The sequence below is a fragment of the Salmo salar genome, chromosome 03, assembly GCF_965601325.2.
Source record: "Salmo salar chromosome 03, fSalSal1, whole genome shotgun sequence".
NCBI lineage: Eukaryota > Metazoa > Chordata > Actinopteri > Salmoniformes > Salmonidae > Salmo > Salmo salar.
This window is the reverse complement of record NC_138293.1, coordinates 1,827,501-1,845,000: the sequence shown is the minus strand read 5'-3', so window position 1 is coordinate 1,845,000 and position 17,500 is coordinate 1,827,501. Positions and strand designations below refer to the sequence as shown.

Here is a 17,500-nt window from a genome sequence, read left to right as displayed (position 1 = left end):
ACACACACACACACACACACACACACACACACACACACACACACACACACACGAGATATAAACACACACACACACACACACACAGATATAAACACACACACACACCACACACAGATATACATACACACAGATATACACACACACCTCAGCACCACATATAAACACACACACACACACACACACACACACACACACACACACACACACACACACACACACACACACACACACACACACACACACACACACACACACCACACACACACACCTCAGCACCACATATAAACACACACACACAGATATAAACACACACACACCACACACACACACACACACACACACACACACACACACACACACACAGATATAAACACACACACACACACACACACAGATATAAACACACACACACACCACACACAGATATACATACACACAGATATACACACACACCTCAGCACCACATATAAACACACACACACACACACACACACACACACACACACACACACACACACACACACACACACACACACACACACACACACACACACACACACTCAGCACCACATATAAACACACACACACAGATATAAACACACACACACACACACACACACACACACACACACACACACACACACACACACACACACACACACACACACACACACACACACACACACACACACACACACAGCCCATTACAGTGTTGTTTAGTGTGTGTACTATAGAGCTCTGAAATGTCCATAGTTTATTTACAGTCATATCCCCGTGAATCCGTCCGTGTTCCATTACCAACCAGATGACATCCAACAACACGTAAAAGCATTGATGCCCGGCCCGGCCCGCCTGCCCGGCCCGGCCCGCCCGACCTGTGTCTGTGCTTGTGTCTGTGCTCAGCCCACGCCCCAGGCCTCGCTATAAGCACTCATATGGTCAATTCAGATCCTGCTTAACTCTCTCTCAAGCCCCGCTGCTAGGCACAATCAAAACAAGTCATATCACAGAATGCTGAAAGGAGATTAACAGACGTACTGGCACGCGCCAACACAAGTGCACGCACACACACGCACAAGCGCGCAAAACACACGAGCACAAATGTACAGACACACACGCACACACACACACACCTCCTGTGGACCCAGGGCGCCTCCTCGTGGATGCATGCGGGCGAACAGGAGGAGGGATCAGAACAGCTCGAGCTCACGGAGAGAAACGGGAGAGCAAGCCGTCTCTTCTCCTATGGTACGCCCCGAACCTCACGCGCATCCAGAACACCGTTGTATTCTTCTCCTTTCTTCCTGTTTTTCTCCCCATGAGATGAGAGACTGATCCAGCGAGGGTTTCCACGCGCTGTTACGAAGGTTCTGGAGTTTTTCTAAAGTTTTGGGTGAGTTTAGAAAGTTTTAACTGCTGCTATCTCTGCCGTTAGTTCGCCCATCTCTCTCTCTCTCTCTCTCTAACTTCTGCTATCTCTGTGGTTAGTTCGCCCATCTCTCTCTCTCTCTCTCTCTCTCTAACTTCTGCTATCTCTGCGGTTAGTTCGCCCATCTCTCTCTCTCTCTCTAACTTCTGCTATCTCTGCCGTTAGTTTGCCCATCTCTCTCTCTCTCTAACTTCTGCTATCTCTGCGGTTAGTTCGCCCATCGCTCTCTCTCTCTCTAACTTATGCTATCTCTGCCGTTAGTTTGCCCATCTCTCTCTCTCTCTAACTTCTGCTATCTCTGCGGTTAGTTCGCCCATCTCTCTCTCCCTCTCTCTCTAACTTCTGCTATCTCTGTGGTTAGTTCGCCCATCTCTCTCTCTCTCTCTAACTTCTGCTATCTCTGTGGTTAGTTCGCCCATCGCTCTCTCTCTCTCTAACTTCTGCTATCTCTGCCGTTAGTTTGCCCATCTCTCTCTCTCTCTCTCTCTAACTTCTGCTATCTCTGTGGTTAGTTTGCCCATCTCTCTCTCCCTCTCTCTCTAACTTCTGCTATCTCTGCGGTTAGTTCGCCCATCTCTCTCCCTCTCTCTCTAACTTCTGCTATCTCTGCGGTTAGTTCGCCCATCTCTCTCCCTCTCTCTCTAACTTCTGCTATCTCTGTGGTTAGTTCGCCCATCTCTCTCTCTCTCTCTAACTTCTGCTATCTCTGTGGTTAGTTCGCCCATCTCTCTCTCTCTAACTTCTGCTATCTCTGTGGTTAGTTCGCCCATCTCTCTCCCTCTCTCTCTAACTTCTGCTATCTCTGCGGTTAGTTCGCCCATCTCTCTCCCTCTCTCTCTAACTTCTGCTATCTCTGTGGTTAGTTCACCCATCTCTCTCTCTCTAACTTCTGCTATCTCTGTGGTTAGTTCGCCCATCTCTCTCTCGCTCTCTCTAACTTCTGCTATCTCTGTGGTTAGTTCGCCCATCTCTCTCTCGCTCTCTCTCGGTTATCTGTAATATCCGACTCTAATATGCATTAGGGTCTATGTAATTTTAAAGCCTTGTAAATGTGTGTGTGTGAAGTATTTGAATACATGCACGCACATCGTCTCCACTCTCATTTGGAGACCAGTCAATTAGCTATAAACTATTTTTGGCCATCGCTAATATTTCGTTTTTACACAGAGTTGTGAAAATCAACTTTAGTTCAGATGGACACTGTTCTGTGGTGACTGGGTGCTTTCCCAGATCAGATAGACACTGTTCTGTGGTGACTGGGTGCGTTCCAGATCAGATGGACACTGTTCTGTGGTGACTGGGTGCGTTCCAGGTCAGATGGACACTGTTCTGTGGTGACTGGGTGCGTTCCAGGTCAGAACACTGTTCTGTGGTGACTGGGTGCGTTCCAGGTCAGAACACTGTTCTGTGGTGACTGGGTGCGTTCCAGGTCAGAACACTGTTCTGTGGTGACTGGGTGCGTTCCAGGTCAGATGGACACTGTTCTGTGGTGACTGGGTGCGTTCCAGATCAGAACACTGTTCTGTGGTGACTGGGTGCGTTCCAGATCAGAACACTGTTCTGTGGTGACTGGGTGCGTTCCAGATCAGAACACTGTTCTGTGCTGACTGGGTGCGTTCCAGATCAGAACACTGTTCTGTGCTGACTGGGTGCGTTCCAGATCAGAACACTGTTCTGTGGTGACTGGGTGCGTTCCAGATCAGAACACTGTTCTGTGCTGACTGGGTGCGTTCCAGATCAGAACACTGTTCTGTGCTGACTGGGTGCGTTCCAGATCAGAACACTGTTCTGTGCTGACTGGGTGCGTTCCAGATCAGAACACTGTTCTGTGGTGACTGGGTGCGTTCCAGATCAGAACACTGTTCTGTGGTGACTGGGTGCGTTCCAGATCAGAACACTGTTCTGTGCTGACTGGGTGCGTTCCAGATCAGAACACTGTTCTGTGGTGACTGGGTGCGTTCCAGATCAGAACACTGTTCTGTGGTGACTGGGTGCGTTCCAGATCAGAACACTGTTCTGTGGTGACTGGGTGCGTTCCAGATCAGAACACTGTTCTGTGGTGACTGGGTGCGTTCCAGATCAGAACACTGTTCTGTGCTGACTGGGTGCGTTCCAGATCAGAACACTGTTCTGTGGTGACTGGGTGCGTTCCAGATCAGAACACTGTTCTGTGGTGACTGGGTGCGTTCCAGATCAGAACACTGTTCTGTGGTGACTGGGTGCGTTCCAGATCAGAACACTGTTCTGTGGTGACTGGGTGCGTTCCAGATCAGAACACTGTTCTGTGGTGACTGGGTGCGTTCCAGATCAGAACACTGTTCTGTGGTGACTGGGTGCGTTCCAGATCAGAACACTGTTCTGTGCTGACTGGGTGCGTTCCAGATCAGAACACTGTTCTGTGGTGACTGGGTGCGTTCCAGATCAGAACACTGTTCTGTGCTGACTGGGTGCGTTCCAGATCAGAACACTGTTCTGTGCTGACTGGGTGCGTTCCAGGTCAGATGGTGGTTCCTGAGACAAGTGTATTGGAAAGCTATGATGTTCTGCTCAGATAATGTGCGTATAAATCTGGAACACACCCAGTACAGAACACGCCTCCCTGTTCATCCCCGTTAAACCCTGCATTACCGGATCTTACCGTTAAGAGGAGGCCAGGCCGGAGCCAGAAAGAATCAGTTTGACGGGACCGTTGTTTTCACGGGAAATTGCTGGCTTCCCAACTAGTCATAGGCCTATGCACTTGCGATTTGAAACAATCCACAACTATTTAAAAAACAAAATAAGGTAATGATCCTCTGTGGCTAAGTCAAGCTCTCTGGTAAATTATTTTTGAATGATTTTATTTAGACAGGAGGAGTTATATAATTTTGACAAAATATCAATTTACTTTAGGGGAAGCTAGCATCCGAACAGTGCACTGTGCACTCGCCAACTTTCATTTCCAATTCGCAAGTGGCTGAAATCAGAGATATGTATATATAATGACAAGATGCTCAAAAATTACAAGAGTCCTTGTCCCAAGCGCAGGAATGCCGGCAATAAGCTTAGGACTGCATGTTATGCCCATTGAAACGCATTGGGTTTAGTCAGGACAGATGTTAGGCGAGAGTGAGCACTCTCGTTTCGCCTCTTCCTCTCTGCTGAAACTAACAAGGAAATCAGCGTCCCTTTGTCTTACTATATGTAGCCCATGTATCTAATGCTGTCTGGCCAGAAATAGTATGACATGCCATATTCTGGGACTTGACAGCATCAGATACATGCTCTGTTTCGTGCGCTCGGATGCTTTTAGGTGAGTTTGAGGAGTTTTTCTGTCCGCGCCCGTCTCGGTCAAATAAATTATCAATATTTTATTTGGACGGGCAAGGAGGTACGGTAGGGTTTGTGCCTTCAGGCAGGGATGCGGTGATGCCATAGTGAGGGGGAGCAAGCTTTTTTGAATTTGAGAATACACAGAGTTGGTAAATAAAATTTCTGGAAAATTATTTCAAATATATTCTAAATCAATTAGATTTATTTACCACAAAAATTGCATGAAAACGATAGAATGACAAACTAAATTAATATGTAGGCTATAGCAGCATATAGGTAGTTACATGGTGGTTATACCTCTCTATAGCAGCATATAGGTGGTTATACCTCTCTATAGCAGCATATAGGTAGTTATACCTCTCTATAGCAGCATATAGGTAGTTACATGGTGGTTATACCTCTCTATAGCAGCATATAGGTAGTTACATGGTGGTTATACCTCTCTATAGCAGCATATAGGTGGTTATACCTCTCTATAGCAGCATATAGGTGGTTACATGGTGGTTATACCTCTCTATAGCAGCATATAGGTGGTTATACCTCTCTATAGCAGCATATAGGTAGTTACATGGTGGTTATACCTCTCTATAGCAGCATATAGGTGGTTATACCTCTCTATAGCAGCATATAGGTGGTTACATGGTGGTTATACCTCTCTATAGCAGCATATAGGTAGTTACATGGTGGTTATACCTCTCTATAGCAGCATATAGGTGGTTACATGGTGGTTATACCTCTCTATAGCAGCATATAGGTGGTTATACCTCTCTATAGCAGCATATAGGTAGTTACATGGTGGTTATACCTCTCTATAGCAGCATATAGGTGGTTATACCTCTCTATAGCAGCATATAGGTAGTTATACCTCTCTATAGCAGCATATAGGTGGTTACATGGTGGTTATACCTCTCTATAGCAGCATATAGGTAGTTACATGGTGGTTATACCTCTCTATAGCAGCATATAGGTGGTTATACCTCTCTATAGCAGCATATAGGTGGTTACATGGTGGTTATACCTCTCTATAGCAGCATATAGGTGGTTATACCTCTCTATAGCAGCATATAGGTAGTTATACCTCTCTATAGCAGCATATAGGTAGTTACATGGTGGTTATACCTCTCTATAGCAGCATATAGGTGGTTATACCTCTCTATAGCAGCATATAGGTAGTTATACCTCTCTATAGCAGCATATAGGTAGTTACATGGTGGTTATACCTCTCTATAGCAGCATATAGGTGGTTATACCTCTCTATAGCAGCATATAGGTAGTTACATGGTGGTTATACCTCTCTATAGCAGCATATAGGTAGTTACATGGTGGTTATACCTCTCTATAGCAGCATATAGGTGGTTATACCTCTCTATAGCAGCATATAGGTAGTTATACCTCTCTATAGCAGCATATAGGTAGTTACATGGTGGTTATACCTCTCTATAGCAGCATATAGGTAGTTACATGGTGGTTATACCTCTCTATAGCAGCATATAGGTAGTTACATGGTGGTTATACCTCTCTATAGCAGCATATAGGTGGTTACATGGTGGTTATACCTCTCTATAGCAGCATATAGGTGGTTATACCTCTCTATAGCAGCATATAGGTGGTTATACCTCTCTATAGCAGCATATAGGTAGTTACATGGTGGTTATACCTCTCTATAGCAGCATATAGGTAGTTACATGGTGGTTATACCTCTCTATAGCAGCATATAGGTGGTTATACCTCTCTATAGCAGCATATAGGTAGTTACATGGTGGTTATACCTCTCTATAGCAGCATATAGGTGGTTATACCTCTCTATAGCAGCATATAGGTAGTTACATGGTGGTTATACCTCTCTATAGCAGCATATAGGTGGTTATACCTCTCTATAGCAGCATATAGGTAGTTACATGGTGGTTATACCTCTCTATAGCAGCATATAGGTGGTTATACCTCTCTATAGCAGCATATAGGTAGTTACATGGTGGTTATACCTCTCTATAGCAGCATATAGGTGGTTATACCTCTCTATAGCAGCATATAGGTGGTTACATGGTGGTTATACCTCTCTATAGCAGCATATAGGTAGTTACATGGTGGTTATACCTCTCTATAGCAGCATATAGGTAGTTACATGGTGGTTATACCTCTCTATAGCAGCATATAGGTAGTTACATGGTGGTTATACCTCTCTATAGCAGCATATAGGTAGTTACATGGTGGTTATACCTCTCTATAGCAGCATATAGGTGGTTATACCTCTCTATAGCAGCATATAGGTAGTTACATGGTGGTTATACCTCTCTATAGCAGCATATAGGTGGTTATACCTCTCTATAGCAGCATATAGGTAGTTACATGGTGGTTATACCTCTCTATAGCAGCATATAGGTAGTTACATGGTGGTTATACCTCTCTATAGCAGCATATAGGTAGTTACATGGTGGTTATACCTCTCTATAGCAGCATATAGGTAGTTACATATTGGTTATACCTCTCTATAGCAGCATATAGGTGGTTATACCTCTCTATAGCAGCATATAGGTAGTTACATGGTGGTTATACCTCTCTATAGCAGCATATAGGTAGTTACATGGTGGTTATACCTCTCTATAGCAGCATATAGGTAGTTACATGGTGGTTATACCTCTCTATAGCAGCATATAGGTAGTTACATGGTGGTTATACCTCTCTATAGCAGCATATAGGTGGTTATACCTCTCTATAGCAGCATATAGGTGGTTATACCTCTCTATAGCAGCATATAGGTGGTTATACCTCTCTATAGCAGCATATAGGTGGTTACATGGTGGTTATACCTCTCTATAGCAGCATATAGGTGGTTATACCTCTCTATAGCAGCATATAGGTAGTTACATGGTGGTTTTTAATTGCATTCGGAGTCTGCACCTTTGGGGGGGGGGGGGGGGGGGGGGGGGGGGTACTGTCACGTCCTGACCATGTTAAGATATTATTTTCTATGGTAAAGTAGGTCAGGATGTGACGGGGTGTTTTTCTATGTTCATGTTCTAGTTGTGTATTTCTATGTTGGTTTTGTTTGGGATGATCTCCAATTAGAGGTAGCTGGTCCTCGTTGTCTCTAATTGGAGATCATACTTAAGTGGGGTTTTTTTTCCACCTGGTGTTGTGAGATCTTGTTTTTGCACAGCTCTGTAAAGCCTGCAGAACGTGACGTTCGTTTTCCGTTTGTTAGATTTTTTGCTTTAGTGTTCTGAGTTAAAATAAATATTTATCATGAGCACTCAACACGCTGCACCTTGGTCTACTCCTTACGACGACCATCGCACGTTCGTCCATAATTTGTGGAATTTCGAAGGGAAACTATGAGATGTTGTTGCTGTTACTATTGGTGGCGTAGAGGACACATAAATAGCTGTCCAGGCATTTATATAACTGTCCATGCATCTGTATAACTGTCCATCTGCATAACCGTCCATCTGTATAACTCTATAACTGTCCAGAAATCGGTATAATTGTCAATCTGTATAACTGTCCAGGCATCTGCATAACTGTCCATCTGCATAACTGTCCATCTGTAAATGTCCATCTGTTTAACTGTCCAGGCATCTGTATAACTGTCCATCTGTATCGCTGTCCATCTATATAAATGTCCATCTGTATAACTGTCCAGGAATCTGTATAACTGTCCATCTCTATAATTGTCCATCCATATAACTGTCCAGGCATCTGCATAACTGTCCATCTGCATAACTGTCCATCTCTATAACTGTCCAGGAATCTGTATAACTTTCCATCTCTATAATTGTCCATCCATATAACTGTCCAGGCATCTGCATAACTGTCCATCTGTATAACTGTCCATCTCTATAACTGTCTTTCTGTATAATTATATAACTACCCATCCATGTAACTGTCCAGGCATCTGCATAACTGTCCATCTGTATAACTGTCCATCTGTATAAATGTATAACTGTCCAGGCATCTGCATAACTGTCCATCTGTATATATTTATAACTGTCCAGGCATCTGCATAACTGTCCATCTGTATACCTGTCCATCTGTATAAATGTCCATCTGCATAACTGTCCATCTGTATAAATGTCCATCTGTATAACTATCCATCTGTATACATGTCCATCTGTATAACTATCCATCTGTATAAATGTCCATCTGCATAACTGTCCATCTGTATAAATGTCCATCTGTATAACTATCCATCTGTATAACTGTCCATCTGTATAACTGTCCATCTGTATAAATGTCCATCTGCATAACTGTCCATCTGTATAAATGTCCATCTGTATAACTATCCATCTGTATAACTGTCCATCTGTATAACTGTCCATCTGTATAAATGTCCATCTGCATAACTGTCCATCTGTATAAATGTCCATCTGTATAACTATCCATCTGTATAACTGTCCATCTGTATAACTATCCATCTGTATAAATGTCCATCAGCATATCTGTCCATCTGTATAACTGTTCACATGTATAACTATCCATCTGTATAACTGTCCATCTGTATAACTATCCATCTGTATAAATGACCATCTGCATAACTGTCCATCTGTATAAATGTCCATCTGTATAACTGTCCATCTGTATACATGTCCATCTGTATAACTGTCCATCTGTATACATGTCCATCTGTATAACTGTCCATCTGTATACATGTACATCTGTATAACTGTCCATCTGTATAACTATCCATCTGTATACATGTCCATCTGTATAACTATCCATCTGTATAACTATCCATCTGTATAACTGTCCATCTGTATAACTGTCCATCTGTATAACTGTCCATCTGTATAACTATCCATCTGTATAACTGTCCATCTGTATAACTATCCATCTGTACAACTGTTCAGGAATCTGTATGACCCCAGGTGAGATATAGTAATTCTATTCAAATGTGATGTCATTTGTGGATTTAAGTAATTAAAGTGTGTGCGTGTGCGTGGTGTGTGTGTGTGTGTGTGTGTGTGTGTGTGTGTGTGTGTGTGTGTGTGTGTGTGTCATGCCAGGTAGGAGGACAGGATGACGATGATGTCAGAGTTCATCGTGCTGTGTTTACTGTTTGGGGCCGCAGCCCAGGCCTTCCAAGAATGCAACAGTGAGTTCCCTTCATACCATGCACCGCTCTAGATCTGACATCATACTGACATCATACTGACATCATACTCCAGTCTGCACTGCATCCCAAATGGCACCCTATTCCCTACATGGTGCCATATTATTGACCAGAGCCCTAATTGACCAGAGCTCTAATTGACCAGAGCCCTAATTGACCAGAGCTCTAATTGACCAGAGCTCTAATTGACCAGAGCCCTAATTGACCAGAGCTCTATTTGGCCAGAGCCCTAATTGACCAGAGCTCTAATTGGCCAGAGCCCTAATTGACCAGAGCTCTAATTGACCAGAGCCCTAATTGACCAGAGCCCTAATTGACCAGAGCTCTAATTGACCAGAGCCCTAATTGACCAGAGCTCTAATTGACCAGAGCCCTAATTGACCAGAGCTCTAATTGACCAGAGCTCTAATTGACCAGAGCCCTAATTGACCAGAGCCCTAATTGACCAGAGCTCTAATTGACCAGAGCCCTAATTGACCAGAGCCCTAATTGACCAGAGCTCTAATTGACCAGAGCCCTAATTGACCAGAGCCCTAATTGACCAGAGCTCTAATTGGCCAGAGCTCTTTGTAAAATATGTTTTTCATTTCTCAGATTTTGATGTTCTGTAGTTTGGATGTCCAATAGGTAGTCCTCTGTTTACACTCAACAAGAAGTAATACTTTGACTTGGGCCATTTTGAGATTTCATTGGATGTTTGTTTGTGTTTACATGTACATGTGTGTGTGTGTTATCATGTGACCTAACGTGTGTGTGTGTGTGTGTGTGTGTGTGTGTGTGTGTGTGTGTGTGTGTGTGTGTGTGCGTGTGTGTGTCCTGCAGAGAAACATGAGTGTCCTATAGATGTGTACTTTACGATCGACACGTCTGAGACCCATCGCCCTGCAAGAACCTCCCCCTGGATCACTGGTGGAGAGCATTAAGGTTCCTACTACTATATTATAATGTTCCCCCTCCCCCTGGATCACTGGTGGAGAGCATTAAGGTTCCTACTACTATATTATAATGTTCCCCCCTCCCCCTGGATCACTGGTGGAGAGCATTAAGGTTCCTACTACTATATTATAATGTTCCCCCTCCCCATGGATCACTGGTGGAGAGCATTAAGGTTCCTACTACTATATTATAATGTTCCCCCTCCCCCCGGATCACTGGTGGAGAGCATTAAGGTTTCCTACTACTATATTATAATGTTCCCCCTCCCCCTGGATCACTGGTGGAGAGCATTAAGGTTCCTACTACTATATTATAATGTTCCCCCTCCCCCTGGATCACTGGTGGAGAGCATTAAGGTTCCTCCCCCCCTCTATACTATAATTATAATGTTCCCCCTCCCCCTGGATCACTGGTGGAGAGCATTAAGGTTCCTACTACTATATTATAATGTTCCCCCTCCCCCTGGATCACTGGTGGAGAGCATTAAGGTTCCTACTACTATATTATAATGTTCCCCCTCCCCCTGGATCACTGGTGGAGAGCATTAAGGTTCCTACTACTATATTATAATGTTCCCCCTCCCCCTGGATCACTGGTGGAGAGCATTAAGGTTCCTACTACTATATTATAATGTTCCCCCCTCCCCCTGGATCACTGGTGGAGAGCATTAAGGTTCCTACTACTATATTATAATGTTCCCCCTCCCCCTGGATCACTGGTGGAGAGCATTAAGGTTCCTACTACTATATTATAATGTTCCCCCTCCCCCTGGATCACTGGTGGAGAGCATTAAGGAGTCCTACTACTATATTATAATGTTCCCCCCTCCCCTCCCCTGGATCACTGGTGGAGAGCATTAAGGTTCCTACTACTATATTATAATGTTCCCCCTCCCCCTGGATCACTGGTGGAGAGCATTAAGGTTCCTACTACTATATTATAATGTTCCCCCTCCCCCCTGGATCACTGGTGGAGAGCATTAAGGTTCCTACTACTATATTATAATGTTCCCCCTCCCCCTGGATCACTGGTGGAGAGCATTAAGGTTCCTACTACTATATTATAATGTTCCCCCTCCCCCTGGATCACTGGTGGAGAGCATTAAGGTTCCTACTACTATATTATAATGTTCCCCCTCCCCCTGGATCACTGGTGGAGAGCATTAAGGTTCCTACTACTATATTATAATGTTCCCCCTCCCCCTGGATCACTGGTGGAGAGCATTAAGGTTCCTACTACTATATTATAATGTTCCCCCTCCCCCTGGATCACTGGTGGAGAGCATTAAGGTTCCTACTACTATATTATAATGTTCCCCCTCCCCCTGGATCACTGGTGGAGAGCATTAAGGTTCCTACTACTATATTATAATGTTCCCCCTCCCCCTGGATCACTGGTGGAGAGCATTAAGGTTCCTACTACTATATTATAATGTTCCCCCTCCCCCTGGATCACTGGTGGAGAGCATTAAGGTTCCTACTACTATATTATAATGTTCCCCCTCCCCCTGGATCACTGGTGGAGAGCATTAAGGTTCCTACTACTATATTATAATGTTCCCCCTCCCCCTGGATCACTGGTGGAGAGCATTAAGGTTCCTACTACTATATTATAATGTTCCCCCTCCCCCCGGATCACTGGTGGAGAGCATTAAGGTTCCTACTACTATATTATAATGTTCCCCCTCCCCCTTGGATCACTGGTGGAGAGCATTAAGGTTCCTACTACTATATTATAATTGTTCCCCCTCCCCCTGGATCACTGGTGGAGAGCATTAAGGTTCCTACTACTATATTATAATGTTCCCCCTCCCCCTGGATCACTGGTGGAGAGCATTAAGGTTCCTACTACTATATTATAATGTTCCCCCTCCCCCTGGATCACTGGTGGAGAGCATTAAGGTTCCTACTACTATATTATAATGTTCCCCCTCCCCCTGGATCACTGGTGGAGAGCATTAAGGTTCCTACTACTATATTATAATGTTCCCCTCCCCCTGGATCACTGGTGGAGAGCATTAAGGTTCCTACTACTATATTATAATGTTCCCCCTCCCCCTGGATCACTGGTGGAGAGCATTAAGGTTCCTACTACTATATTATAATGTTCCCCCTCCCCCTGGATCACTGGTGGAGAGCATTAAGGTTCCTACTACTATATTATAATGTTCCCCCTCCCCCTGGATCACTGGTGGAGAGCATTAAGGTTCCTACTACTATATTATAATGTTCCCCCTCCCCCTGGATCACTGGTGGAGAGCATTAAGGTTCCTACTACTATATTATAATGTTCCCCCTCCCCCTGGATCACTGGTGGAGAGCATTAAGGTTCCTACTACTATATTATAATGTTCCCCCTCCCCCTGGATCACTGGTGGAGAGCATTAAGGTTCCTACTACTATATTATAATGTTCCCCCTCCCCCCTGGATCACTGGTGGAGAGCATTAAGGTTCCTACTACTATATTATAATGTTCCCCCTCCCCCTGGATCACTGGTGGAGAGCATTAAGGTTCCTACTACTATATTATAATGTTCCCCCTCCCCCTGGATCACTGGTGGAGAGCATTAAGGTTCCTACTACTATATTATAATGTTCCCCCTCCCCCTGGATCACTGGTGGAGAGCATTAAGGTTCCTACTACTATATTATAATGTTCCCCCTCCCCCTGGATCACTGGTGGAGAGCATTAAGGTTCCTACTACTATATTATAATGTTCCCCCTCCCCCTGGATCACTGGTGGAGAGCATTAAGGTTCCTACTACTATATTATAATGTTCCCCCTCCCCCTGGATCACTGGTGGAGAGCATTAAGGTTCCTACTACTATATTATAATGTTCCCCCTCCCCCTGGATCACTGGTGGAGAGCATTAAGGTTCCTACTACTATATTATAATGTTCCCCCTCCCCCTGGATCACTGGTGGAGAGCATTAAGGTTCCTACTACTATATTATAATGTTCCCCTGGATCACTGGTGGAGATTACTCCGTCTGCTGGTCAGGACGTGACACTCCCCTATCATCGTTCCTGTATTGATTGAAGGATCGAGTGATTGATTACACCTTTTACTGCAACACTATAATTACAATATTATTATGTTACATTTAAATATATTTTATTATTAAGTTAACCTGTTTAGCACTTAATTCTAAACTCCTATTTCTAAATCCTTATTGCTCCTTGATGTGTATGTGCAGATGTTTACAGAGAGTTTAGATGGATGGATGGATGGATGGATGGAGGGAGGGAGGGAGGGAGGGAGGGAGGGAGGGAGGGAGGGAGGGAGGGAGGGAGGGAGGGAGGGAGGGAGGGAGGGAGGGAGGGAGGGAGGGAGGGAGGGAGGGAGGGATGGGTGGAGGGAGGGAGGGAGGGAGGGAGGGAGGGAGGGAGGGAGGGAGGGAGGGAGGGAGGGAGGGAGGGAGGGATAGATAGATTTCTAACCCCTTCCTCCTTGATGTGTGTCCAGATGTTTACAGAGCGTTTTGCAGATCGTCTGGAGGATGCTGACTATAAAGGTCTGGTTCAGATCAGATGGCAGATAGGAGGACTACACTTCTCCCAGACACAACAGGTCTTCAGCCGCATACAGGCCAAGGATGCCTTCATCCAGGTGGGCCGAACTCACACACACACACACACACACACACACACACGTACGCACGCACGTAGCACACACACAAACACACGTTTGCACGCACACATACACACGCATACATACGCGCGCATAACAGACACACACACACATTTTAGGAGAAAACATAGATTGATTGCTATTATGCTTTACATCATTTTGGTTTTCATTAAATGTAGGAATTCATCCTGCATGGAGCACAACATTAAAGACAGTTTCATACAGGTTGAACCAACATACAGTAACTGTTGTTGTTCCAGGGGGTGAGGGGTAAACAGTAACTGTTGTTGTTCCAGGGGGTGAGGGGTAAACAGTAACTGTTGTTGTTCCAGGGGGTGAGGGGTAAACAGTAACTGTTGTTGTTCCAGGGGGTGAGGGGTAAACAGTAACTGTTGTTGTTCCAGGGGGTGAGGGGTATCCGGTATCTAGGTAAGGGAACCTACATCGACTGCGCCCTCGCCAATATGACGCAGGAAATGACACGCTTGCCTTCGGACCCCAGGGCGCTGCGATTCGCTGTCGTCATCACCGACGGTCACGTGACAGGAAACCCGTGCGGCGGGGTGAAGGTGACGGCGGAGCGTGCGCGCGACGAGGGCATCAGAATGTTTGTGGTCGCGGCAACGAAGAACGTGGACGAGACGGGTCTGAGGGAGATCGCTAACTCTCCGGCCAACGTCTACAGAAAAGACTTCCTGGCTGTCGACCTCAGCGGCAACAAGCCTGTTATACAGCTGGATACTATGGACCGCATCATCCAGACCATGGTAACACACACACACACACACACACACACACACACACACACACACACACACACACACACACACACACACACACACACACACACACACACACACTAACACACACACACACTAACACAGTAACACACACACACTAACACACACACACACTAACACAGTAACACAGTAACACACTCACACTAACACACACAGACACACTAACACACACACACACACACACTAACACACACACACACACACTGTGATGATTATGTACTATAGTTTTATATTTAAACTCTTTATTTTGTCTTTTTCCAGACCCATCTGGCCTATCAGGAGGTGAGACTGAGGACAACAACATCACTGTTACCATACTGCTGTAGTATACCTGAAGACATATCACTATATATACACACAATATATCCAAAGTATGCGGACACCAATTCAAATGAGTGGATTCGGCTATTTCAGCCACACCCGTTGCTGACAGGTGTATAAAATCGAGCACGCCGCCATGCAATCTCCATAGACAAACACTGGCAGTAGAATGGGCCTTACTGAAGAGCTCAGTGACTTTCAACATGGCACCGTCATAGGATGAAACCTTTCCAACAAGTCAGTTTGTCAAGTTTCTGCCCCAGCTAGACTTTCCCCCGGTCAACTGTAAGTGCTGTTAATGTGAAGTGGAAACGTCTAGGAGCAACAACGGCTCAGCCGCGAAGTGGTAGGCCACACAAGCTCACAGAACGGGACCGTTGAGTGCTGTAGCATGTAAAAATCATCTGTCCTCGGTTGCAACACTCACTACTGAGTTCCAATCTGCCTCTGGAAGCAACGTCAGCACAAGAACTGTTCGTCAGGAGCTTCATGAAATGTGTTTCCATGGCCGAGCAGCCGCACACAAGCCTAAGATCATCATGCCCAACGCCAAGCATCGGCTGGCGTGGTGTAAAGCTCGTCGCCATTGGACTCTGGAGCAGTGGAAACGTGTTCTCTGGAGTGATGAATAACGCTTCACCATCTGGCAATCCGACTGACAAATCTTGGTTTGGCGGATACCAGGAGAACGCTACCTGCCCCAATGCATAGTGCCAACTGTAAAGTTTGGTGGAGGATGAATAATGGTCTGGGGCTGTTTTTCATGGTTCAGGCCCCTTAGTTCCAGTGAAGGGAAATCTTAACACTACAGCCTACAATGACATTCCAGATGATTCTGTGCTTCCAACTTTATGACAACAGTTTGGGGAAGGCCCTTTCCTGTTTCAGCATGACAATGCCCCCATGCACAAAGCGAGGTCCATACAGAAATGGTTTGTCGAGATTGGTGTGGAAGAACTTGACTGGCCTGCACAGAGCCCTGACCTGAACCTCATCGAACACCTTTGGGATGAATTGTAATGCCGACTGCGAGCCAGGCCTAATCGCCCAACATCAGCGCCCAACATCACTAGTGTTCTTGTGGCTGAATGGAAGCAAGTCCCCTGCAGCAATGTTCCAACATCTAGTGGAAAGCCTTCCCAGAAGAGTGGAGGCTGTTATAGCAGCAATGTTCCTGCATCTAGTGGAAAGCCTTCCCAGAAGAGTGGAGGCTGTTATAGCAGCAATGTTCCAACATCTAGTGGAAAGCCTTCCCAGAAGAGTGGAGGCTGTTATAGCAGCAATGTTCCTACATCTAGTGGAAAGCCTTCCCAGAAGAGTGGAGGCTGTTATAGCAGCAATGTACCAACATCTAGTGGAAAGCCTTCCCAGAAGAGTGGAGGCTGTTATAGCAGCAATGTTCCAACATCTAGTGGAAAGCCTTCCCAGAAGAGTGGAGGCTGTTATAGCAGCAATGTTCCAACATCTAGTGGAAAGCCTTCCCAGAAGAGTGGAGGCTGTTATAGCAGCAATGTTCCAACATCTAGTGGAAAGCCTTCCCAGAAGAGTGGAGGCTGTTATAGCAGCAATGTTCCAACATCTAGTGGAAAGCCTTCCCAGAAGAGTGGAGGCTGTTATAGCAGCAATGTTCCAACATCTAGTGGAAAGCCTTCCCAGAAGAGTGGAGGCTGTTATAGCAGCAATGTTCCTACATCTAGTGGAAAGCCTTCCCAGAAGAGTGGAGGCTGTTATAGCAGCAATGTTCCTACATCTAGTGGAAAGCCTTCCCAGAAGAGTGGAGGCTGTTATAGCAGCAAAGGGGGGGACCAACTCTATATTAATGTCCATGACTTTGGAATGAGATGTTTGATGAGCAGGTGTCCACATGCTTTTGGTCATGTAGTGTGTGTGTGTTTGATTATTTATTGATACTAGACGTCTCTGTTTCTCCCTGTCTGATTGATTGATTGATTGATTGATTG

At 45.2% G+C, this 17,500-nt stretch overlaps 1 protein-coding gene and 1 long non-coding RNA gene across 4 annotated transcripts in view; one reads left to right on the top strand and one right to left on the bottom strand.

Annotated features, from left to right (window-relative positions):
- LOC145877525 (uncharacterized) overlaps window positions 1–1,224 on the bottom strand; it is a 12,408-nt gene extending 11,184 nt beyond the window's left edge. The window contains exon 1 of the long non-coding RNA XR_014391815.1: window positions 1,134–1,224. This is a non-coding gene — a long non-coding RNA (uncharacterized LOC145877525). The remainder of the gene's footprint in view (window positions 1–1,133) is intronic.
- LOC106596129 (collagen alpha-2(VI) chain) overlaps window positions 1,189–17,500 on the top strand; it is a 58,321-nt gene continuing 42,009 nt past the window's right edge. Inside the window, exons 1-6 of one of the 3 annotated variants that reach the window (XM_082973167.1) lie at window positions 1,189–1,393; window positions 9,742–9,830; window positions 10,671–10,772; window positions 14,254–14,397; window positions 14,823–15,185; window positions 15,480–15,500. In XM_082973167.1, the coding sequence (XP_082829293.1) occupies window positions 10,692–10,772; window positions 14,254–14,397; window positions 14,823–15,185; window positions 15,480–15,500 (609 nt within the window). In that variant the 5' untranslated portion in view covers window positions 1,189–1,393; window positions 9,742–9,830; window positions 10,671–10,691. Of the gene's footprint in view, window positions 1,394–9,741; window positions 9,831–10,670; window positions 10,773–13,694; window positions 13,723–14,253; window positions 14,398–14,822; window positions 15,186–15,479; window positions 15,501–17,500 lie in introns of those variants that run through there. The other 2 variants (XM_082973169.1, XM_082973170.1) reach the window with 2 other exon arrangements.